General features: G+C 48.2%; 1 protein-coding gene across 4 annotated transcripts in view; it reads left to right on the top strand.

Moving 5' to 3' along the window:
- USP47 (ubiquitin specific peptidase 47) overlaps nt 1-25,177 on the top strand; it is a 1,494,847-nt gene that overhangs the window by 752,137 nt on the left and 717,533 nt on the right. For all 4 annotated transcript variants that reach the window (XM_086955947.1, XM_086955945.1, XM_086955948.1 and 1 more), the window contains one exon: nt 8,516-8,620. In XM_086955947.1, the coding sequence (XP_086812073.1) occupies nt 8,516-8,620 (105 nt within the window). The remainder of the gene's footprint in view (nt 1-8,515; nt 8,621-25,177) is intronic.

The raw sequence follows: 25,177 nt of genomic DNA, 5'->3' as shown, positions 1-25,177 counted from the left end.
GGTTGGCAAGGCTGTGATGGTCACAGCCCATACCCAAACTGAGTCCCTTCCTGAAAAGGTTGGTGGAGTTGTGATGGCCACAGCTCAAACTCAGACAGATAATAGTGTTGTGAAGCCTGAAACTATTGATCACTCCACTCAGACAGAGAGCATTGAGGAGGAAGAGAAATCTCCCTCCCACCAGACTTTAGGAAAGGATCAGCCTCCTCAGGGAACTGATCTGACCCCTTGTGAAGAAACTGCCCCAGAGGTAGTCAGGCCTAGCCTGGCAGAGCCATTGATGTCAGTGGACCCTTCCAAGGTGGGACCCAGTCTGGAGAAGGTAACCTGCCCCTCTCTACCCTGCCTCAGTCAGCCCAGGGCTGTAGAGGTCAGGGAGGCCAGTGGTGGACCCCAAAGGGCCCCCTGTCCAAAAGAACTCCCCAATCAGAAGATTAAGGGCACTGAAGCTAGTAGTCCTAGCCAAGTGAAAATAAAACAAACTCCTGAGGGATCTCCCTTAAAATTATCTAGGGACCTCTCCCAGATGGACACTGTTGGGCACAGCCAAACCTGGGGCCTAAAAACCCCAAACCTGACCTGTCCCTCCAGTAAGCCAAACAGAGGGACTCAGCCTCCAGCTTTAGGTAGCCAGAGGTTGACCCTGAGAGCTCACAGCAACTCAGTCCTGGAAAAAAGGCACATATGGTGGATAGTGATTGGAGGAAGTTGAGCCCAACATTAGTGGAGTCTCACTTCAGTACTCCATTCCCACACCAGCCTTTTACTTTGCCAAAACACACCACAGGTAGAGATTCCCTATGGTGGAGACCCTCAGATACCCTTAGGGTGACGGATTGCTTAGTGGACCATGAGATAGGGGGTAACCATGCCAGTGCATATACCACCTCATATGGCCACTCAGGCAATATAGGCTTACCTGGTCAAGGATAGCCTTATCTCCTTTCGTTTGGTGGGGTGAGGGGGGTGGGGGGGGGGGTCGTTATGTAGGAAGGTGGATATCTGACTATGGTTACCCCCAACTTTTTGCCTGGTGTTTTGCTGGTTTTTCGACTTAGTTGACCTGGGACCCTGCTATTCAGGGCCCCAAGCCTACTGCTCTCTCTGTAAAATGGATTCCATGTACCTTAGGTGCATATCTAATTGGATACTGAGTCGCCTTATCAGTCCCTGTATAGCATACCTTAGGTATCCAGGGCATAGGTGTACCCAGGGCCTACCAGGGGCTGCAGCATGTATTATGCCACCCCTGGCTGGCCATCCAAATCTGACACAACTGGCTGCACGACAGCTGGGGCAAGGTGGTGTAATCACCCTTTGCTTTAGATATAGTATCCCTATATCTAACCCTAAAATGGACACATGTATTCCGATCAGTCACTCCTATGGCAAGCCTTAACAATCCTGAAGACAGAGTGCTTGGAATTATGTGAGATAGTGCTCTGGCATGAGCTGAGCCCGTCTGCAGCTTGCGAAACCAAGTCCCAATAGCTGTTCCATGATAACGCGTACCATATACTCTTAAGTGCATTATAATCCTCGCGGTTATTTGCCAACTTTGGTATCGCTTTATCAAAACATGTCGAGTTAGGTGTCATACGAATTGGAATACTAACCTCTCGCCAATTCTGGCGACGGGGTTAGCATTCCACCCTTCTAGAGGGACATGACATGTATGTAACTGTGAACCCCGGTTAAAGTTAACTCGAGCCTCAGCATCACAAAATGGATGCTGCCACCACAGACACAAGTCTGACCTCCTGCTGCTGGGAGTCCTTCCAGCGAGGAGAGCTTGGACAAAGGGTTTCCTGTCAGGGGCGGTGCTAGCACCATCCCAGACAGGGTTTTGTGTATTAGGTAGGACAGGGCTGAAAGGAATAAGACATGCCTGGGGCACACAAGGTGTCCCTGTGCATACACCAGTCTAAACCAGTTCCTGGGGCTCTCCAGCCCCAGCTCTGGCGCAAGACCGGACAAAGGATAGGCGGTGTATCCACCCCCCTTCCTGGTCCCACCCAGAGGAGGGACCTAGTCGTAGTACAGCCCTCTTTCGCCGGTTAAAGGTAGGAGCTGGTCCCATTCCAAATTAGATTATCCTGAACAACTTTACAAGAAGAAACTCTGGACTTCGACGTTTTGCTCCACAGAAGACTAAAGAAATCTCCCTTGTGGGCAAGGAGTGTCCACCCTGCACAAGCAGGCACCATCAGCGTCCAGCTGCTTCCCTTTGTCGTCTTCCCTCGAGGATCCAGACTTCAGAGCCCGACGAGACCCGGATTCTCAGACCTCTCCGACCTCTACCTACATCTGCAGCACAGCTGAGATCCGTGGGTGGTCCGAGACACGTGGGACCGGCCATCTTGAAAGAAGCAGCACTTCGCTCCAGCACGACTTCTGAGGTAACCTCGTCCAAGTGGTTTGGGGACTGAGAAGCCCCGACCCCGAGCAGCTCCTGCACCGAAGACCAGCCCTCCAGCATCCACGAGATCTGTGTGGGGCCCTTCTGCCTGTTTGCTGCTCGACGCGTTGTCTGGTCACTTGCCGGCTGGCAGTGACCTCCTAGACGACGAACCTTGAAATCTTCACTGCTGGTCTGGTTGCTCCAGACTAGCCCTTGCTCCCTTCCAAAAGAGGAGCACCCTGGACCCTTCTGGTCCACTCCAGACGCCGTTTCCACTCACCGCGTGGGTTGCCTTTGCCAAGGCCTGTTGACTCCAAATCCGGATCCGACACCGCCAACAGCGAGAGCCTGCGTGGGACAGCTCGTGCCTCCATCCTGGTCATCGAAGACACCACCTGGTCCACGTGGCTGCAGAGACAAGCGTCCACTCTCACCTGATCGCGACGACCCCACCTAGTTCCAATCCAGTCACTGGCTAGTGACTTTGAACATTGTCCCCTCTGCTTTCAAGTTCTCCTCTTCACTGATCCACCCTTGGATCACACCGGACATCTTCCTCCTGAACACCTGCAGCATCTTTTCTTCCAGGCTCCATAGACTTCAACGCCGGAACCCGACACGACTTCGCACCTATGCACCCCCAGCCTGTGGGTGAGGTAACACGAGCATTTCGGTGCTCAAGGGTAGATTGACTCTCCTAGTGTCCAGTTCCACAGTCGTTTTAGTCCTACATAGTCAGGATTGTCCGTACTCACCTTTTACTTGAACTTTACTCTCCATAGACACTGTTACGCATCTCGCGTGTGAGTTCACACTCTGCACACACGTTCCTTGGGCCTCCTATTACTTACCTAAAGTTAGTATAGCGTGGTCCCAGCGATCCTACAGCCTCTGGACAGCTCCATTCCTTTTATCGACTTTCACATTCCACTTACTTAGTATATGGTTTGTCGTGCCCCTAGGGCAGCATTGTAATTTGTGCAACTTAAACGTATTTTTCCCAAGAGATTGTCATGTGCTTAGCCCTCTGATCTCATAAAGAGTACAGAGGTGTATGTTAGTTAATAAATACTTGTTTATTTTCATAACAACATGTGTGGTGTCCTTTCACTTGGTATTCAAGGGGTTATATGTGGTAAAACAGCTGGCTTCACATGCCAAAAGAGTTTAGCCTAAAACTGCTTTGTCCATGCTACCATTAGGATAGCTGGTCTATAAGGTTGACTTTACAACCAATCACCATAAGGGTTGTTTGGACTGATACAAGGTGATCACTAGAACTAGTGAGCATCATATATCAGGCCAACTACTCACAACCACTACTGTGCAAACAGATTTCGCAGCGAAGCCTGCCCAACCTGAGCGTCTGTCCTGGCATCAGGGACCAGACAGTAATGCTTATCAAGGTATGGACCGACTTCCAAGTGGCCGCCTTGCAGATTTCTGCAATAGGAACATTACGAAGCAAAGCAGAAGTGGCAGCTTTGCCCCTGGTGGAATGAGCCTTAGGTTTACCCCCTTAGGTCTTACTAGCCTTCTGGTAACACAATTGTATACAGGACACAATCCACCGGGAGATGGACTGTTATGAGGTAGCAAGACCGGTCCTGACTGATCCATAATTAATAAACAATTGGTCTGACCTACGAATATCTTTGGTTCTATCCAGATAAAATTTCAACACCCTCCTGCATCCAGGGAATGCAGAGGCCTTTCCGCTGGAGATGAAGGATTCTGAAAAAACGTAGGTAAAGGTATGGTCTGGTAAACATGGAAATCAGAGATAACTTTAGGAAGAAAGATAGGGAGAGTACGCAGAACAACCGTAGCAGCATGAAATACAGCATAAGGTTCTTGGCAACACAACGCCTGAATTTCACTCACCCTGCTGGCCGATGTGATGGCCACGAGGAACGCAGCCTTCCAGGACAGGTGCTGCAACGAAGCCTTATGAATAGGTTCGAAAGGCTCCTCCATCAATCTGGACAGCACTATTCAAGTCCCATGAAGGCGAAGGAACACTTTTATTCCACCCTTCCAAAAAGTCCATGATCACAGGGATCTGCAAGAAGGAAGTCTGTGAAGGGCATTTCCTGTCGGCAGACAGCGAGGCAAGATGAACCTTAATGGAAAGAACCTTAAGGCCAGACTGTGCCAAATATAGAAGATACAGAAGGATGACATCTTCCTTACACGTCATTGGATCATAGTTCTTGGACTTGCACCAGATGCAGAATCCCTTCCACTTGTAAGCATAGGAAGTCCTAGTGGAAGGTCGCTTAGCTTCCTTCAGTATGTCCATACAATCTCATGGTAGATTCAAATGGCCATACTGCACTCTCTCAGGAGCCATGCCACCAAACTCAAAGACGAGAGGTTGGGGTGCAACATCTGCCCCCCGAACTGCGTGAGAAGGTCCGGCCTGCACGGCAGCCGTATGTGCGGAAGGAGAGACCGGTGAAGCAGGTCCGTGAACCACCACTGCCTCGGCCATTCCAGGGCCAACAGGATCATCCGTGCCCTGAACTTGGACAGCTTGATGAGCACCGCCCGAATCAGGGAATGGGCGGAAAAACGCACAGAAAGCTGTTTGACCAGTCGATCCATATCGCATTCCCCAGCATCCCCTGCTGGCAGTACCTGGAGGCGAAGTCTCGGCATTTGCGAAGACTACTCCTAGTACTTCGTCGTTCATGACCCATTCGTGGTTTTCCTGAATAGATCTGCTCAGCGCGTCCGCCTGAACATTCTGCACACCTGGCAGATGAGACTCCGTTATCGTCACTCCTCTGGCTAATAGCCAGTGCCAGATCGCCTTCGCTTCCTGTGACAGTGTGCGTGATCTCGCGCCCCCCTGCTTGTCGAGGTAAAACATCGTGGTCGTATTGTCCGACCGCACAAGCAAGGAGTCAGTCTGGTAGGACAGATGAAAGGCCTTCCGTGCCAAGTGAATAGCTCTGAATTCCAGGAAACTGATGTGAGACGTGGACTCTGTTTGAGATCACGCTCCCTGGATCTGTAGATGGTCTGAATGCGCTCCCCAGCCCAGGAGAGACGCATCCGTAACGATAGTCCGAGTAGGGAAGTCCCTGTGGAAAGGAACCCCTCTGAGGATATTCTCTGCTGAGCACCACCATCTCAGGGACAGTTGGGCGTGAAGAAATAACTGAATCCGGTCGTCCCAACACCCTTACTTCTGGTTCCAGTGGTCCTCAAAACCGTCCTGTAGCGGCCACATGTGTAGGCACGCATGCGGAGTGAGGAAGGTACAAGAGGCCATCGTTCCCCGAAGAGAAGACCTCGTCCTCACTGTTGTAGATGGAGCAGCTAAGAGAGCCTGAGCCTTCCAAAGTATGGATAAGCGTCTCTCCTCCGAGGGAGACACGCTAGCCAACATCGTATTGGAGGCTCCCGAGTACTGCAGGGGCTGTACCGGGATCGGGACAGACTTGGACAGATCTAAATGCAACCCCAGACGGTCATGCAGGACAGTCGTCCTGTTGAAGTACAATCGTGCTTCCTAGAAGTTGGAGGCTTAGAGCAATTAATCGTCCAGGTATGGGTAGACAAACACCTTGTTCTGTCTCAGGTGCGCTGCTATCACAGCCATGCATGTCGAAAAAGTCCTGGGTGCAGACTTCAATCCACACGATAGTACGGTGTACTAATAGTGATTGGTGCAGACGAGGAAGCGCAGGAATTTCCGATGTTTCCAAGGAATGGGCACCTGGAGGAACGCATCCTGCAGGCCTATAGTGCACAGCCATCCTCCTTTTTGTAGCTTAGGATAAATACGGCACAAAGACCGCAACCCTCCGTTTGCTTAACGCAAAACCAGAATGGGCCTGAACTCTATCTGGTCCTTCTCTCGCCCCGAAAGCACCATGACTACAGACCTTCTCTTAGAGACCGAAGGACGTATTATCTCCCTGCTTCCCAACAGGGTAACGGCCTCTGCTCGGCACTCGCGCAGCTGGAACTGCGAGTGAACCAGTGGAATTGCTGGAGGAGGGTTGACAACGAAGACTGTCTAGACCCGGCCGGCCTTTGTTCACCGAGGAGCATCAAGCTCTCCCGCGTATGCGTACAATATACTTGTGAATTATTAAACGGCGGCCCGGGACCACAGACAAATTCTGGGAGGAAAAGACACCGCTAGAAAGGGCGGAAGGCCTTAAGCCGTTCTCCACGCCCCAAGCCTACAGCCTTCAAAAATCTCAGATTTTCATGCGGGCCACTCACTACCCTCATGGCCGCCCAAGGGGTGCCCAAAGAACGGGAAAGTAGAAGCACACCGCTGAGCCGCAGGCTGCAGAGACGTCAGACGAATACAAGTATGGCACTGTAGGACAAATCCACCATACCTGGGGGTCGGCAGGAGAGAAAAACTCCGCTCCGACACCGATGTTTAGATTTGAAACTATCAGGCCCTTTAGACTATCTCTTGTAAGGCCTCCCTCCTGTCTCTCGGCAGGGGAACCACAAATCGGTGGAGAAACAGCCCACACAGGGGTCTTACCACAACGGCCCAGCAACAGCGGGCCACAGCATGCTGTCTGCATGCCGCCACCCCTGTGACCAAGTCAGGAGTACGGTCAAAGCCAGAACCTCCTGGCAGGTGGTAGTGGACGAAAGTTAAGTACCGCCAACCAGTTAAGAGGAGGAGAGAGCCTCCCCGTACTCATGGAAGAAGCCTCCCTGGCATCAAGGCAAGGGGGGTCGCAGACCAAGGGGTCAAAGGCCCCTGGGGTGGTGGGTGGGAGAGGGAATCGAGAGAATTCCGAAGCAACCCCGGTGGTCACACCAGTGGTGGCAGAGCAGGAGGCGACCCACGCTGAGTAGGTATGCGAATACTCAAAACTAAGCAAAAGGACCAACGTCCCCCGCTTACACAGACTCCCCATCAGAAGGGTTCCTCGACGCTGAACAACTGAACGGCGTCGTGAGTGGACGTTGCCGAGAACACAAAGTCCCCTCCTACGAAGAGAGGCTCACCATTGAGCGAGGCCTGGAACAAGACCCAGGAGTCAAGCGCCGGCAAGTAGTCCGCGGCTGTAACCCATGACGTCGCCCTCACTACGACGTCACCATCACTAAGACAGTGACTGTCTCTACCGCATTGCTGTACATCGACATTAAGCAGCACTGCACCGAGACGCCGAGCCATCCATAACGGTGACGTCTGGCCTAACGGAAGATAGCGGAGCCAAAGCGACCTACGCCCCAAAAGGGGCATCACTGCTCCTCTACGTCGAGCCTCACTGCTCCTCTACGTCGAGCCTCACTGCTCCTCTACGTCGAGCCTCACTGCTCCTCTACGTCGAGCCTCACTGCTCCATGACGTCGAGCCTCACTGCTCCATGACGTCGAGCCTTACTGCTCCATGACGTCGAGCCTCACTGCTCCATGACGTCGAGCATCACTGCTCCATGACGTCGAGCATCACTGCTCCATGACGTCGAGCATCACTGCTCCATGACGTCGAGCATCACTGCCCCATGACGTCGAGCATCACTGCCCCATGACGTCGAGCATCACTGCTCCATGACGTCGAGCATCACTGCTCCATGACGTCGAGCATCCCTGCTCCATGACGTCGAGCATCACTGCTCCATGACGTCAAGCATCACTACCCCATGACGTCGAGCATCACTGCTCCATGACGTCGAGCATCAATGCTCCATGACGTCGAGCATCGCTGCTCCATGACGTCGAGCATCACTGCTCCATGACGTCGAGCATCACTGCTCCATGACGTTGAGCATCACTGCTCCATGACGTCGAGGCACTCCATGACGTCGAGGCACTCCATGACGTCGAGGCACTCCATGACGTCGAGGCACTGACCGGAACCGCGTCATAGCTCAGACGTGCTCCTACAGCGGAGAACCCCTAAGTGCTAAGCGGAGTGCTACAGCGGAGAACATCCTAAGTGCTACTCTAAAGTGAAATCTTTTTAAATGAAGATGTCTTACTCTTTAGAATACTCAAAATGTGATGTTTATTGTTATCTATGTAGTGGAGAATCTTGTGGTGCCATTTTCAACTTTTCATTTATATAATCCTGCTCATTTATTTGTTAAATTTGTATGTTAATTCACTTTTATTTTTCAGATAAAGCTGTTCTGTCTGCATCCGGTGAAACAAATAATGATGGAGAATAAACTGGAAGTTCACAAAGACAAGACCTTGAAAGAAGCAGTAGAAATAGCTTACAAGGTATCGCCATGAATTTTATATACACATACTCGTTCTCTCTCTGTGCCTTGCTTATAAAAGAAAGAACTGGTGAAAGTTATGTGAAATTGTGTTCTACGTAGGGATAAGTGTGGGCTTGCTGTACCAGACCTGCAGATTTATGCCTGGGCTTTCCAGCTATCACATGCTAGGATGTTACTAAAGAATCCAACTGACTACGGAGTTGGGTATATGTACTCTACTCTGTTGATGCCAGAGGGGGTGAGCCAGTCAAGCTTCTTCTTTAAATTTGGGGATCCCAAGTTTTAAAAAAAAAATCAAACTGAAAATTTTACAGGGTATGGCAATAATTTGGGCTCAGCTAACAAAAGTTATTAAAATAGGGTTCTATGGAAGTAGAACGCCTTTGTGGGGTCTTCCCAACAGCCCGCCTTGGTTGGGAGATGTCCTAGCTCAACCTATTAGAGGTGCTGGTCTTCTGGTGTGGGGAGATTTATTCGTTGATGGTGTTTTTACCCTGGGAGTCTTTACGAAACACAATCGGTCCAAACTTTGCTAGACTTAAATACCTGCAAATATCCAGCTGGTCTAGATCATATAATGCCTTACCATCTCGAGGAACTAATTTTCCCTTGGGCCACACAGTTACCTTATCACCCTTCTACTCGATAAGCCCCCCACCAAAAAAAAGATTTCATCTTGGTACAATTTAGTTCTGGAAGAACTGGACGATGAATTTTTGTTACAAGATCAGCTTTGGGCATCACATTTGAGTACCCCCAACCTGCAAGACCTTTGGAGAACTTCATGTGGCATGATGTGGGATATCGTTAAGCCGGCATGGTTACGTAGAAACCATATTTTTACTATACACCGAGCTTACTACTCGCCCTTGAGACTCTCTAAATTTAACCAGGGAAATAGGGTGGCATGTGCGAGATGTGGCCTAATAGCCGAAGCTGACACCCACATGTTCTTCGAGTGCCCTCATTTGGCCAAATTTTGGGAAGCAATAAGTAAGACTCTTTCAATTTCAGTTGGTACTAATATTGTTCTTGACCTTACCTCGGTAATTTTTGGCCTTGTAGAAAGGGTTCCCACTTTAGCACTGAAGCTGATTTTCTATTCTATCCTGCTGGCTAGGAGGGAGATTTGTAAGAAATGGAAAGACTCTTTACCTCCCTCAATTAATGACTGGTACACCTCGGCCTTACAGGTTTCTAGGTTAGATTTGGCCAGAGCTGGGAACCGTGACAAAAAATCTTTCTGGCATCTCCTGAGGTGGGATCATTGTGAATCTGGGGTGTTTTTTTTTTATTTCCCCCAGGTCCAATGATTAAGCCATCATTCCCATCTTTGGGCAGAGCCGCATTTCGATGCTATCCTGGCATCTTGGCTGCACTCCTGAGACCTCCATAAGGTTCTTGTTTGACGATAATTGCTGGTCTAGGCGCTATTGCTGAGGGATGACACCCTGTCTCCTTTTCTATCCCCACCAGTCGAAAGTACTGAGGCAGCATGTTGCTTGTTTACCGGCGGTTTGCACAATCAGAACCTAGGTGGCATATGAGGACAAAAAAAAAATGTGTTCAACAACCACATTCTAACACATTTCAGGGTTATTGTTTTTGTAGCAACTTCATGCGATTTTGTTGCTCTCTAATTTGAAAGAATCCATCAACACACATTAAAAAAAGAATCCTTTCTCCATCATATTTAACACTCCTGCAAAGTAAAATCTTTTGAGAGGACTCTGGTGTTTACATTAAAGAGAGGGCCACATACGTCATGGGAGTTTCCACTGCAAAATGCCTCCACCCCAAATAAGCCAGATCTGAAAACTGAGATAGATTGAAAACTCCTGACCTGACTACATTGTGGCTCTTGGCCTAAATATGCTATAATAGGGTTAAACATTTGAGACTTTTCAGTGTATCCCTAACCAGGGCAATCCGATATTCCTTAACATATAGGTTTCAGATAGTTTGCAACATATGGGCAATTATTGGTGGCACTCCAATCTTTAGGGGGAGCACTAGATGAAAAATCGCCTACCCACGCGGTGCTACATACTCTATACCTCATGGAGGGTGGTTGACATCCCATTGCATGGCTATACAAAGCCATTAGGGAACACGCTGACATTTCTCTGGTTCGCCTCCATTGCCTCTGGGAGGACGACTTAACAAGACCTCTACACGACACCGAGAGGTCTAGTGCACTGGAGTCCCCAAACATGGTTTCGAGGAATGCTTGTTTTAAAAATATCCAATATATGATCCTTCACAGGGCTTATTTTACACCCTCTTGTCTAAATCATATGTGCCCAGGAGCCAATTTCACTTGTCCTAGATGTTTCACCCAAGTTGCTGACTTCAGGTACAGGCTCTAGAAATGCCCTAGAATAGCACGTTTTTGGCATGCAATAGAAGCTTCATTGAGCACAGTCACAGAACTCACCACATTGAATTCATGGGGGGCTACTGCCTTACGTATTTTCCAAAGATGAATAAAACAAAGGGTTCAGGTGCAATACACCAGTCTGGCCCTACTGTTTGCCAAGAGTCTACTAACTATGCATTGGAAGGTCACTGCAATGAAGTCTCTGCATTGCAGTGGGAGGAGGTCCATCTTATACGCCGGAGCCCTTTTGCTGCTGCCTGGGATACTATGCTTATACAGTATAAGGAACTCATCATAATGCATCTCAGTTCACTAGTGCTCCAGGAACTCCCCCAAATTATGTTCCGCAGTACACTATTTTCGCTTGTGCACCCCCTAGTTCCCTTTTCCAAGTTGTAACCCAACCCTATTATTCTTCGGATCCCCCCTCATCCTTCAGTTTGAGACAGTGCAATTCACTCCTGTAATTTGTTAATGTCTCATCCTGCTACAAATAGTATTGTCTATAGTTGATAATTTATTATTGCCTCATCCTGCTACAATTGGTCTCATCTACCTGTGCTAATTTGTTAGAGCCATGTCCTGCAACAATTGCTATTGTCTACAGTTTTTTGTTTTTTTTTGTTTTATATAGCACAAACTTTACCCGTAGGTATCGGGTGTCAGAGTGCTTTACATGAGCTCCACTTCTGTTACACCAGCACATTCATATTTGTAAGGCACGGGGATATTAAGTGATTTGCCCAGAATCATAGGACGTTGAGAGTTGTTGCCAAGACTCAAACTCCGATCCCAAGATTTGAGGTCAACTGCCCTAGCCGTTAGGCCACATCCTCTCCCCAACAGTTGATAAAACCCAATAAAAAATGTTTAATAGTCAACATATAGGTTTCAGGTTTGGGTCCGCCACAGAATTTCGGGGATTACTTCCTGAGTTTACCACTTTTGACCTATGGTGAGATGTGCTGAGATGCATATATAAGTGATCGGTTTCCCTGTGGGTTTAACAGAGGGTATTGTCCCTTGTCACCTATGTAGCCCATTAGATAAAGTAGTTGACCCAGCGGGACATCCAATCCCACCATCTCCCTTATAATTTCATCAATACTGGGCAAACCTACCACATGTGTTCTAGCGTGCCTTGCTGCCCATAACACTCAAAACTATGGTCTGGTCCACTGTGCATGGTGCCCACCCTAGCAGGAGCACTGTACCAATACATCATGATCTTAGGCACATGTTCCTTGAATTGGAAGCAGATTTGGCTGCTGGCTACCCATGCAATTGCCAATTTGACATCTGGGATGGATGGTTGCCAGGCCAGAATCCCATTTTGCTTTATATGCCTGTGGTTGTGTAGTCGAAGTAGAGCTAAAGTGCAGAGCAGAGTACCTTGCAGGGCCAGCTGCTAGGTACCCATGGCCAGCCTACCTCTTTTACAAATGTCTTCTGTCTATGCGAGTTCTTTAGTACCACTGAATTGTAAGTCAGGTTTCATAGCCCAACGAAGTACCTGAGTCAGTCTGTTAAATTCACGTGAAACGCTGTGTAACATGTTATAGCGATGGACTGTGTCCTCATCATATAGGTCTATAAGTGTTACTGCACAGTACCTCTTCCGTAGATTAGTCATGTTTTTGTCAATCCTAGTATAGACAGAATTATATGCAGTTAGTGTCATGTGGAAGGGTAGGTCATCATCCCACCTCAGGGGGTCACTAAATCTAATTTATTCTAGCTGTAGATTCCTTAACTTTGAATTTCCCCGGCATCAGACTGAATCTGAAAGATTTTTCTATGAGCAATACCCCTGCATGATGGTAGGTGGCATTGGTCGGCTCCACATGGCATCGTCCTCACCAGAAGTGACAGCCGCGTCACCTATATAGGTGCCACCTTGCCGCAATTACATCAGTACTACTCTTTCCATACCAGTCACACGCTGATCAGTCAAGAGACCTGCCCTCTGTCACTTTTTGACAGGATTTTTTTCGACCTTGTGTCTACCCCTTTTTTGATGCGTATGATGTCCTCGAGGAAGCCCTGCGTCGCCTGTCATGGCACCACATCAGTATCAGACCCATTTGGTGTGCCTGTGGTGACTGGAGCGCGACCATAACTCTTAGTCGTGCTCTGACTGCCTGGCTATGGCACCGAAAACTTTGAGGGAGCTGTCTCTAAAGCTGCTCACGCCCCGGCAGTTGGTGCCATACCTGACTCCTCTGAGATCATGTTCCTGGTCTAGAGGAAGGTCCTGGCACTGCTCCAAGAGTCCCAAGTCCTCTTTGTCCCTCTCAAGATCATCCGGGCACTCGGATAAGAGGTACAAAAAACACAAGAAGTTGAAGCTTGCTTCGTCTTCTCCCTATCTCTTGGCTGACGCGACCGAGGAACATTGGCATTCACGGTCTAGTTCTCCCGAACCTGTGCCTGGACAGACTCCATACCCCCTGCTTTTCCAGGAACTGGACCGACCCCCCACTCACATTAAGGAGTTCTATGAAGACATGCACCTCATTTTTGAGGGGCCTGACCCCTCCAGCACGCCTTTGGGTCCCACAATATCAAGAGGGAGCCATCAAGGTCCAAGCCGGCAGCTCCGACGCGGATGGATCTGGACTGGAGATGGACGTACCACTGCGACCTTCCCTGATGCCGATGCTTTTGGCGCCCACTGGCAGTGCAGGCCCTACTCTGATTCCCGACTACACGGAGGCAGGGCTACGTCGACAGACGATGCAGGGGCCAACAGGTCCTCTGTAGTTTTCTGAGCCTTATTCTGGAGGGCTAGGAATGGGAGAAGAATGGAAGGGTTCACTGGACCCTTTAGAAGATCAGCCTTATAAACAGGATATGGACTGGTATGAGGAATTGGGTGAAGCCAGCGGACTGGATACCTCTCCAGATACTGGCATGCTTTCTACCCCCACTGTGGCTATGGCAGTGGTTGTGTGTAGGGCTGGCTGAAGTCCTTGACCTCCAGATACCCTCTGTAGCTGTCAAGACTAACATCTTGACAGAGGTGCTACAGCCGGGAGCTTCTTCTTCAGAACCCTTGCTCCTTTTAACCCCTCTAGTGCTAAGGCAACATCATTTGTCTCCTTTAATTTCCATTGAAATGAATGGGAAGTGCATGACAAGTTACCCTTGTCATTAGCATCCAAGAGGTTAATGAAGCCCTCACGGATCCCCTTCTGGGAACATGGTCCAAACCCAGCACAGGGACTCCTGTGAACAGTGCGATCACCTTCTGTCACCGCCCTGCCCCGGACACACCTAAACTACCTCACTACCCACCTCAAGCCAGAGAGCTTGGTAGTCAAGCCTCTACCTCCCATGGTGAATTCCCTGCCTCTCCCCCAGACAGGGAGTCCAAGAGGATGGACAGTTGGGGGAAGAAAATGTTTTCTTCCACCAGCCTTGCATTGTGGTCGGTAAACAATGCATGCTTATTGGCCATTATTCACACTCTCTGTGGGAGGGAAACGGTTGTATAAGTGCTGCCACAGGTTCCGGAGGAGGCCCGGTCAATTCTCTCTTGAGGAGTTACAAAAAGGAGAGATGCAGTGAAAGTTCAGTTTACTCTGTGGCTTGGACATGACTGACTCGTAGGTGCAGACCGGTTTGATCGACAGTGATCTTCAGCCACCACCCCTGGCTGAGGACATCTGGCTTTTCAGGTGATGTCCCAGCTTCCCTCATGAACATATCCTTTGATGGTACCAGTCTCTTCGGAAACCAGGCAGACTCGCCGCTGGAGCGGTTAAGGACTCGTAGGCTATGGCCAAGTCCTTGGGCATCTCAGCTGCCCCACGTCTCCAGTCTGCGTTTTCGCTCAGTTTCGTGGTTATGAAAGGATCTTTCTACTGCACCATCCTTATCCCAGCCATGAGCCGTGCAAATTTCCCAGCCTCTGCATGGATGAAATGTGCGGTTCCTACTGGACTCATAGGTCGGCTAGCCAGCACTCTGGTCCAGCCACCACCCCCTGCCCCCACCAGCTGCAGCCTCCAAGCCTTTCTAATCTTACCCTTTTAGAACATGGGCGTCCAGTTAGTGTCTGAATCCGCAATCCCCACCACCACTTGGCTATCCCTAACATCGGACTGGTGGGTTCTGCAGATCGCCCGAAGGGGCTTCTACCTCACATTCAAGACTACCTTTTCCCCAATGCCACCATCTCATGATCGGCTGATGTAGGATCACCTGCCCTTCTCTGTGAGGAGATCACGGGTCTCCTGGCCAAGGGGGCCATGGAGAGGATTCCGGTGCCAGAAGTATGCTATTCCTGATACTTTCTGGTTCCCAAAAAAGGAAAAGGGCCTTCGCCCTTGCCTCGGTTTCTGAACCCTCAATCTCTTCTTCCAGAAGAAGAAATTCAGAATGCTTATAATTGCTTGGGTCTCCTCTGTCCTGGACCCTGGAGACTGGATGGTAGCATTGGACTTGCAGAACACCTATTTTCACTTACCAATGCTGGATGCCCATAAGTGCTATCTGCGGTTTACGGTAGGCCATGAGCATTTTCAGTTCACCATGCTCCCTTTTGGCTATTCCAGCGCCACAGGGGTTGTTCACCGAGGTGATGACGGTGGGACGTTCATCTACAGAGATCAGGAGTGCTAGTTTTCCCCTACATTGATGTCTGGCTGGTGAGGGGGGGATCATCCTAGGCTGTCTTCTCCCACTTCTGGACTACGGCAGACATTCTGCATTCACCAGGGTTCACTATTCACATGCTGAAGTCACACCTGACTCCCTCTCAGACGCTCTCTTTCATCGAAGCTGTACTGGGCACAGTTCAGTTTCAGGCTTATCTCCTGAATGGTGAGTCCAGGCTATTCGGACTATCATAATGATGTTAAGCCTCTAGACTGTATTTTGGTGAGACTGACTCGGAGGCTGCTGGGCCTCATTGTGGGAAGCTGGCTCTGTATATATTATGCCAAAGTGAGGTATAGTGTGCACCGAGTCCTTTAGATCCCCATGGGCTTTAGAAAGGCTGAAGTAGATATTACTAATGCTCTCTTTTGTGGTAGTGTGGGTGAGCAGTTAGACTTATCAGAGGGCAGTGCTAAGCATTTTTGTACACTCTGGCAAGAAATAATTACACACACTCAATGACAAAATCCGAGACCAATGGTTTGTCAAAATATTACTTTTAGTATATTTATTTAATGGTATCACTGTTTTTCAATATCAAAGGTGGACACTTAGGGCATTTTTCAATCAATAGCAATTTGTTGGTAAGTAAAAAATGCACGAAATTAAGCTTTTGGATGAAGAGTCTGTAGCAGGCAAGGTTCAGGTAGGTGATCTCGGTGCACCACCAGTGGCACACGCGGCTAGGTGCAGAGGTCAAGCGTGGTATTTGGTGCCAATGTTATCCTATTAAGAAAGGGGGCAATCGAAGTGGTACTACTTGTAGGTGAGTAGCACAGTTTTGGAACCCAGTCTCCGGGAGTTAAGGTAAGTACAGGGGGCACAAGGCAGCACCAAACATAAACTTCCAGCGGCACAAGAGCTGCCGGGAACAGAGTGCCAACACAATGTCAGGAGCCCATGGCAAACTAATAGGGAATCTCGAACTTGGAAAAAAGGCTGCAGGCTCAGGCCAGTCGGCTCATCAATGTAAATCTACATCTGCACAGGTAAGTTGGGATGTGATGGAGCATCAGGACACCTTCTGTAGATCTCCCGCAGGGCGTCCTTTGGCATCAAGTTAGCTTACCAATGCGGTTGGGGGGGTCATCGTGCAGAGTCTGCAAGCATCAACGTGAAGTCCCGCAGGGGTCCACCCACAAGGGACTTTTGCTTAGTATATCGCTGGGGAACTTTTCTGGACTGGTGGCCCTCTTGGGCTTGAGGTGTGGGTAACTGGTGCAGAGCTGGTTGACTTTGCGGTTCCACAGGCAGAGCTTTGGTCTTTCAATTTGGTTTTCTTCTGGACAAGTCTACTGTCCACTGGAGATCAGAAGTCTTTTTAGAAGGCAGGCTGTCCTTCCAGGGTTCTGGAGGTCGCTGGGCTGCAAGACAAATTGCTCTTCTGTAGCATGGTCTTTGGGATTTGCTGAGAGGCCAGTAGGGCAGAGGCCAAGTCAGTTGGTGTCTTCAGTATTCGCTGCTGCACAGCTCTTTGTCCTCTTCTTCGTAGGTTGACAATAAACTGGGGATTAAGGTTCAGGGGTGCTCCTAAATGCTCAATTTAGGGGCATTACAGCAGTTAGAAGGTAGTAGCCAATGGGCTACTTACCTTTAAGGTGACTACTCCCTCTTGGGATGGGGCATACCATTAACCCTACTGAACCCTATTGGCTAGAATCCTCCAAGCCAATATGGAGGATTTTCAAAGGAGGGGGTCACTTCAGCTCAGGACACTTTAGGGGTGGTCCTGGATGAGAGGGGACACTCCTCTCTTGTTTACTAATTTTCGCACTGAGCTTGATGCCAAAATTGGGGCTTGGTAATGGGGGCGGGCATCTCCACTAGCTGGAGAGGCCCTGGTCAGCATAACAAAGGACAGGAAGCCTTTGAAGCTCACCACCTTTCTATGCCGTTCCTTCTTGGGGGTAGATGTGAAACACCTTCACCCATACTGAGCTTTATTACTAACCCACAAGAGCAAAAATCTCCCACCTTAGGGGGTCATAAAAATGTCTAGAAGTGGCAGGCTGGTGCAGACCAGTCAGGCACACACTAGTGGGTTGGTAGGTTTTCCGGGGGCACCTCTGAGGTGCCCTCTGAGTGTATTTATGAATGAACCTAACACTGGCAATGGTGTGGGCTCGTTAATCTGAGATGTTTGGTACCAAACATTTTGGAATTCAGTGAAGCCGTCATGGAGCTGTGGAACTCGTAGTGACAAGCTCTCAGTCCATGTACTCAGTATGACTTCCCTGTGAACTTCTAATGTCTTTGACACTGTAGGGGCATATCTGCTCATGCAGCTATGCCCTCACAAGAGGTATATTGCTACCTGCTTTAGGGCTGTAAGGCCTGCTGTAGGGGTGACTCACCTTTGCCTCTTGCAGTGCTGTTAGGCCTGGCATACAGTGATGTGTGCCAGGTCGACTCTTCACTTTTATCTGCACCAAAATGTGCAGGCTTCAGTGGCAGTCTGCATGTGTTTGGAACTGGTTTCTTAGGGTGGCACAGGACATGCTGCATCCCTTAGAAACCGACTCTGGTCAAAAGACCTTTGGGATCACTGGTACCTTTTACATGTGTGCCATAGGTGTGCCAATTGTTAAAACAATGGTACAGTTTTGGGAAAGAACACAGGCACTGGGAACCTGGTAAGCAGGAACACAGTGCACATTCAGTCAAAGATGCATCAGAGTCGGTTAAAAGGAGAGTCGGTTAACCATGGCAAAGAAGTACTGTCCTACACTCCTGGCCTCCTGCAGCCTGCTAGAGACACATGCCAGATGGCATATGTGGGCTCTGCAGTTGTACCTGATGTTCCAATGGGTACAGCATCAGGGAAATCTTCTTCATGGTCCAAATCTCAGAGGGAACTGCAAAGGGCCTGCAGTGGTGGCTAACAAACCACAAATGGGTCAGGAGGGCGACCCCTCTCCCTTCTGTTATGTTTTCTAACTGAGGCCTAAATAACAAAAGGGACCTTTTGCCTATATTTGTCCTACCTTGCTCTGAATAATTTTTCTAGCAATTAGTTTACCCAGTTATGTGCTGAATAAATATTGAATGGTTTCCTTAACCCCCTCCCTGCTCATGACGAGCTCAGCTCGTCATGAGGCACACTGGAGCTGTGCTTATGACGAGCTGAGCTCGTCATGAATAGAGAAGAACAGCAATTTCCAGCACAGGATGGGGATTGCCTTAGCAGCCAAGGTGTTAAAAATAGCCTAATTTATTATACATGAAGATTCTTAGCAACATATCTTAAATCCTCTACACATAACGTTCTTAACAGGAATAACATACTCTGTACAAAAGTCATCGCTATCTTCATCCTCGAGCGACAAGGCTACTTTGCATGATTGCAATTATTGATTTAGGCTCATCTACATAATCATACTCCCAACATATCGATTGTGGTAGAATCCCAGAGGCTGGTGTAAAAGAACAGCAGCTTCATTAGGTAGTCAGTTGAGACGTTTCTACGCTGACACTGAGGTCCCTTCACGCTGAAGCTTCAACATGCAGTTGTCTGACATCCCTTATGGGGTGTCCAACTCTTGACCAAGACTGGGTCCTTCATTCTCTCCCATTAGGTAATGATGTAGGCTCTTTCCTAGGGGATTCTTGGCTTCACATCCACATACATGCTAGGTACACTTACGTACACTTCGATATGGTCCTCATCATATGAGTACTCAAAGATTACTGTTTTTACATATGCCTGCATGTATTCATGACTTTAGCACCATGGTAGAAATGTATCTACTGTTCACTTTTTTGGTGCTTGTAATCTCTTACGTTTGCTTCTGTCCACTGATTGTTGCAGCACATTTGTTTTCTACTAGAATGACGCTGGTTCAATAAATGTCTATTGAAAAAGTCCCCAACTTTTATTCTGTGTATCTCTCTGAAACTAAGTGAGCACGATTGACTGAGCGAAAAGTACTGTACTGTTTCCAAGATCCCTGAAGGGTCAAGGTTGTCGTGTTTGATGGTTGCCAGAAACTATTCGCTCCTTGGTAAGGTTAGGGGGCTTATAGTGGCACTGTCTAGCTAGCTGTCTAGAGGCCAACATATCCTGCGGGGGTGTCTGGAATCTGTCTTTACACCAATCTCTTAGTTTATGTTGTCCAACAAACATGAAGATCCTATATATGTTTAGGAACTACACACCACTTCCCCAGCAAGATCTCACAGTAGTGACAGATCTGTCGCTCCTGGGATAGGGCTGCCATCTTGGAAGGTGGAGATAAGGGGACTCTGGTCTCCAGTGGAATCCGAACTCCACATCAACCTGTTGGATCACCGACCGATTCGATTGGCATTGAAAGCCTTTCTACCCTTGTTCAAGGGAAGGCTGGTAAAAGTGTTCACAGACAATACCACCGCTATGTGGTACTGCAACAAACAAGACGGGGATGAGGTCGTGGACCCTTTGTCAAGAGTCAGTGTACATGGCGGGCATTTCCCTGGTGGTTCAACACCTGCCAGGTTCCATGAATGCTAGGCTGATTAATTCCGCTGTTGATGGCTAGTGGATCACAAATGGCATCTCCACATGGAGGTGGCTCAAGATCTTTCAACAGTGGGGAGAGCCTTGGTTGGATCGGTTTGCCTTCGCCGAGAACATGTAATGTCATCAGTTTTTTGCTCAAGTGGAGCTCAGGCCTCCTGTATGCCTTTACACCCATACCATTCATGCCCAGGGTTCTCAAGAAGATCAGGAACGACTGGGCCCAAGACATCCTTGTGGCTCCGGACTGGATACAGAGAGTTTGGTATCCTGAGCTTCTGCACCTAAGCATCGATTTTCCCATCAGGCTCCACTTCGGTAGGTTCTTCTGTCGCAGCAGCCGGGGAGGGTCCTCCACCCAACCTTTCGCCTTATTGCATGGAGATTGAGTGGCACCAGCTGATAGCTTTCGACCTCCCTCCCAAAGTTTGTAGTGTTGTTCTCTCAGCCAGGCGTCTCTCCACCAAGATGGTATACACCTGTAGATAGAAAATATTTGTATCATATTGTGAAGAAAAGTCTAGTGACTCTCATTCTGCCTCCATTTCTGATGTTTAACTTTTTTGTGTTGGCCCTTGCCCAGCAATGCGCTCCTCTGGGCACTTTGAAAGGGTATATTTCTGCCTTATCTGCCTACTTGCGGCTGTCTGACCAACCCTCCTTATTTAAATCTCCCATTGTAAATATATTTCTCAAAGGTCTTGTACATATGTTCCCACCTTCCCCTTTCATTATGCGTCAGTGGGACCTTAATTTGTTTCTCACATTTCTGATGTGTTCTCCCTTCGAGCCATTACACAATTGTCCCATCAGGCTGTTCACCATCAAAACAGCCTTTCTTATGGCAGTTACATTTGCCAGGAGGGTGAGTGAGCTGCAGGCTTTATTATCCAAGCCTTCCTTTATATCAGTTTTTCCTGACAAACTGGTGCTTCGCACTTGAGCCTTTTTCCTGCTTAAAGTGGTAACACATTTCACGTGGGGCAATCTGTCACCTTGCCCGCTTTCTACGCTCCCCCACATCCCTTTAAAGAAGCAACTCCACCACCTGGACCCAATAAGAGCGTTGTCATTCTACCTTGACCACACAAGAGGGTTCCGGGTGGATGACAAACTCTTTGTGGGCTATGTTGGTGTGAAGAAAGTTCAGGCAGGGCGGAAACTGACCATCTCGCGATGGGTCATTCTCTAAATCAAGATCTGCTATGCACTGGCCAAGAAGCAGCCTCTTGAAGGCTTAAGAGCTCATTCCACCAGAGCTAAGGCTGCGACCACTGTGCTAGTCCGTGGCATTCCAGTCCTGGACATCTGTGAGGCAGCAATGTGGGCATCCCTTCACACGTTCATTAAGCATTTCTACCTGGATAGCCAAGTTTGAAGAAATGAACACTTCATCCGATCAGCCCTGTAGGATTTTCTGGTCTGAGCCATTCCACAGACCTACCACCTGGGGGTACTGCTTGGATATATCTATTTACAAGGTGAGGAATCTGTAGTTAGAAATGAAATCGACAGCAGAAGAACAAGTTACTTACCTTTGGTAATGCTTTTTGTGGTAGAGAGTTTATCTGACAGCACATTCCGCACTGACCCAACCCTCTTACCATTCTGTAGAAAAGACCCATTAAGCCTGCTAATAAGATTCTAACCTCAAGTCTCCACACTGCCATAAACTAATTTCTGTGGCTTCCCATTAATTGGGGCAGAGAGAGATCAGAAAGAAACTGACATTAGCTAAGCTAGGCATTTGTTAAGTGCATGACTACCCCATGGGCTTCCCAGCGCTGAAGGACGCTGAAGCACGCTGAAGCCCTTGCACGAAGGGTAAATCGCTCAAAGAGGTCGGTTTTGAAAACCTTCCTGAATTTGGTTCCTTTGTTGGTTAGTCTTAAAAATAGAGGCATATAATTCAGGACTTTAGCTGCCAAGAATGCAAAGGAACATCCTCCACTGTGTACTTTCTTGATTTGAGATATCAAAAAAAGGGGAAACAGCCTTTAAAACAAGGTTTTTACCTCGTTGTGCCTTTATTACACATTTTTTAGCTCGCACATTTTTACAGCGAATATGCATTTACAACGTGTGTCAATATCACGCATTAAAGGTTAGTTGGTGGGCGGTGTGGGTTCCCCCCCCACAAATGCATTGTTTTTAAATCTAAAAACAATGCATGGTATTGGCATGTGTTGTAAATGCATATTCACAGTAAAAACATGCATGCTAAAAAATGCGTGGCAGAGGCATTGCAAGTAATTACCTGCATTGTATTGTCGTGCAACCCAAAAAAAGCCTCTCTTCTGGTTTACAATTTCTACATTAAAGGGGAACTTTTGTTGTGCATCATTTTATGGGCCAAACAGAGGGACTTCTGTTGGATTCTTTTACAATCCGGCAATCAATGCACTGTGGCAAGGAAAGAGGAAATTGAATGATGCTTTCGATATTTGTCAACAAAAGTCGTCCTGTGCCGTTGTGGACCATCTGTAAGCGCTTGACAGTGTACTGTGGGCTTCCCAAATAGACTGAGTTACCGTAGTCGAGGCGGGACAGGATGAGGCCTTGAACCATGGTCCCAGAGAAGGCCAAAGCAGGAGGCTGCAAGTTTTCATATTTTGACCTCCATGGTGAGATGACAGTCTATCCAAAAACCTAAACATTTAATTTTAGTTTTAGGAGGGGGAAGTTCTCCAAAATATATGGGCCGCTGGAGTTCAGACCAAAGAATGGGAGTGTTTCCAACTACCAGAATCTCTGTTTTATTTCCATTGAGTTTTAGGTTACAGTTGGTCATCCAGTCAGTAATGTCTTTTAGACATTGAGTTTGGAAAAAAGAATTCCTGTATTGGGAGTTAAAGAGATGATGATTTGAGTATCATCAGCATATGATACTGTAGAGATACCATGCTCTCTTATTTCTGCCAGGTGCTCCACATAGACATTTAACTGAGTGGGGCTTAACTAAGAGCTTTCGGAGCTTGCAGAGGTGGCACCTACATAGTGGCCCTGACGTCATGTGTGGCGTGGAATGGACCCAACACTGATCCGCACAATGCCACCTGTGGACACACAAGGTAATTGGTACAAAGTTTCAGAATCCAGTTTAGCACCTGATCAAATTCACAAGGTGGGGAATCTGTTGTTAGATGGTCTTTATCAGAGAAGTACCATAAAAGGCATTGCTGAAGGTAGGTAACAGTTTTGCTGTTTTTTTTAAGGACACGTGATCTAGACTTGCTACTAAATATTTCCCTTGTTGACGTGTACTGACTCTGGAAACCCCATCTGGAGTACTTTGCGATGCCTAGAGTTTTGTCTGGAGGCTAGGCCATTTTGCAGGGTCCTCATCTGTGGTGCATTTGTTTGGTTCTTTGTGTCACCTCGGGTGCGTTGTGCTTAGTTTGGTGGGTTTCCTTTAGCTTGTTCAGCTGCCCCATGTCAGTCCTACTCTTTTTCCCTCCTCTGTGCTTCTCCTCCTCCTCCTTACTGCTTTCTTTTCAGTATTATGCTCTGTGTGTCCGTTCACTGGTGTGGACTTGAGCTGGTAGTTAGGCCGTGGGGTGTTTGGCTTGTATGCTCTGTTCAGGGCCCATTGTGTAGTTCTGACTATGTAAAGCTGCTACAGCATTCTAAGGTTGGTCATGTTGGCGTTTGACCCCACCCTTAGTCTCTCTGGCATTCAGTCATCCTCACTGTTAGGGTTATGTTGGCAGTAGTGGAGTCGGGTCATTCTCTGTAGACTCACCATATTTCTGCCTACCCTTGTCCCAGCTCTTGCGAAAGCTTTTGTCCCCTGATGCTGCGAGGAAGTGGAAGATTGAGCTGCTGATCGCAGCCCAGTGACTGCATTATTCCATGGCATACCATAGTGCTCTGTCTTTTTCGATCTTCATCTCTGGATTTCTTTGGAAATGTCACTGCATAGAGAGGTGTTTCATTCTCTGTGGCCCTCTGATCATGCCTCATTCTATGCTGGCCTCACTGCACCGGTAACATCAGTGGTTTCGCCTATGTTATTGCTGAACAGGCTTCTCTCTACTTACTTTTTCATGCATCTTGTAGTTTACATTTGTGACCTCTGCTGCCTTGCTTCTACTGGTTACTGACCATGGTGCACTGAATTTTCTCTTGTGTGCTGTGTTTCTCTCTGCTTTCCTCTACACCTTCACAGTGCTTTGCACTCATTTCCTCATAGATGCTCTTAGTCACTTTGGGTGAGAGTTCCTTTTAATCCCTTTCATTGCTTGGTGATGAGCAGTCCTGCCGCTCCACCCTACCTTCCTGTCATTGCTAAAAAATATCAAAATAAAGATTTTTCTGTGACTTTGGAAGCTCTCCCTCTTGACCCAGTCAATTGCTTCACAACCAATGCATCTATTTTCTTATTTGAAGCAGACCATATGTTCACCTGCTTCTCTGCAACGCCTCTGTCTCTCTCCGCCCCCTCATGTACTGCCAAGCTTGCTTTTTCACAGAACCATGTTGCTCTGGGTGACTCCAGACATCCTTCCTGGACTGAATCCCGTTTGGAAGTCTTTTCTCTCTTACGCCCCGACCGCAATATGTTCCAGGACCGAGTTTCCTCTTTAAATTTGTAATCTGTTTGTTCATCTGTTCACCTTATGGTGAGTTCTATTTGCCCTTTTGAATTGCCGGACCGAGCGCTGAGGATACCCGTAACAGAGCTGCTGGAGCAAGGATGAACGCAGTGCATATCTAGTTGTCCCTCAACCATTTTAAGTTCCCAAAATGGATGAAGAGTGAATTAGGACAGTACATGTTTTGCACTGTAGGAGGCTACAGTGCAAAACATGCAGAAAATTGAGTTGGTGTTAAAAAGGTGCAGGATACACTTCTACAACTACATAAAAGGTGTACATAAATGTATGTCTGTTTAACATATGTATCCTCATGACCAGCCTCCTTTTCCCTAATTTCCTGTAGTAGCTTAGGAAAAGCTTCGCAATTGTACCATTTGTTCAGCCACATAACTGAAATTCCACCACTAAAGTGTATTTAGT

The sequence above is a fragment of the Lissotriton vulgaris genome, chromosome 2_1, assembly GCF_964263255.1.
Source record: "Lissotriton vulgaris chromosome 2_1, aLisVul1.2, whole genome shotgun sequence".
NCBI lineage: Eukaryota > Metazoa > Chordata > Amphibia > Caudata > Salamandridae > Lissotriton > Lissotriton vulgaris.
This window is presented reverse-complemented; position numbering and strand designations above follow the sequence as displayed.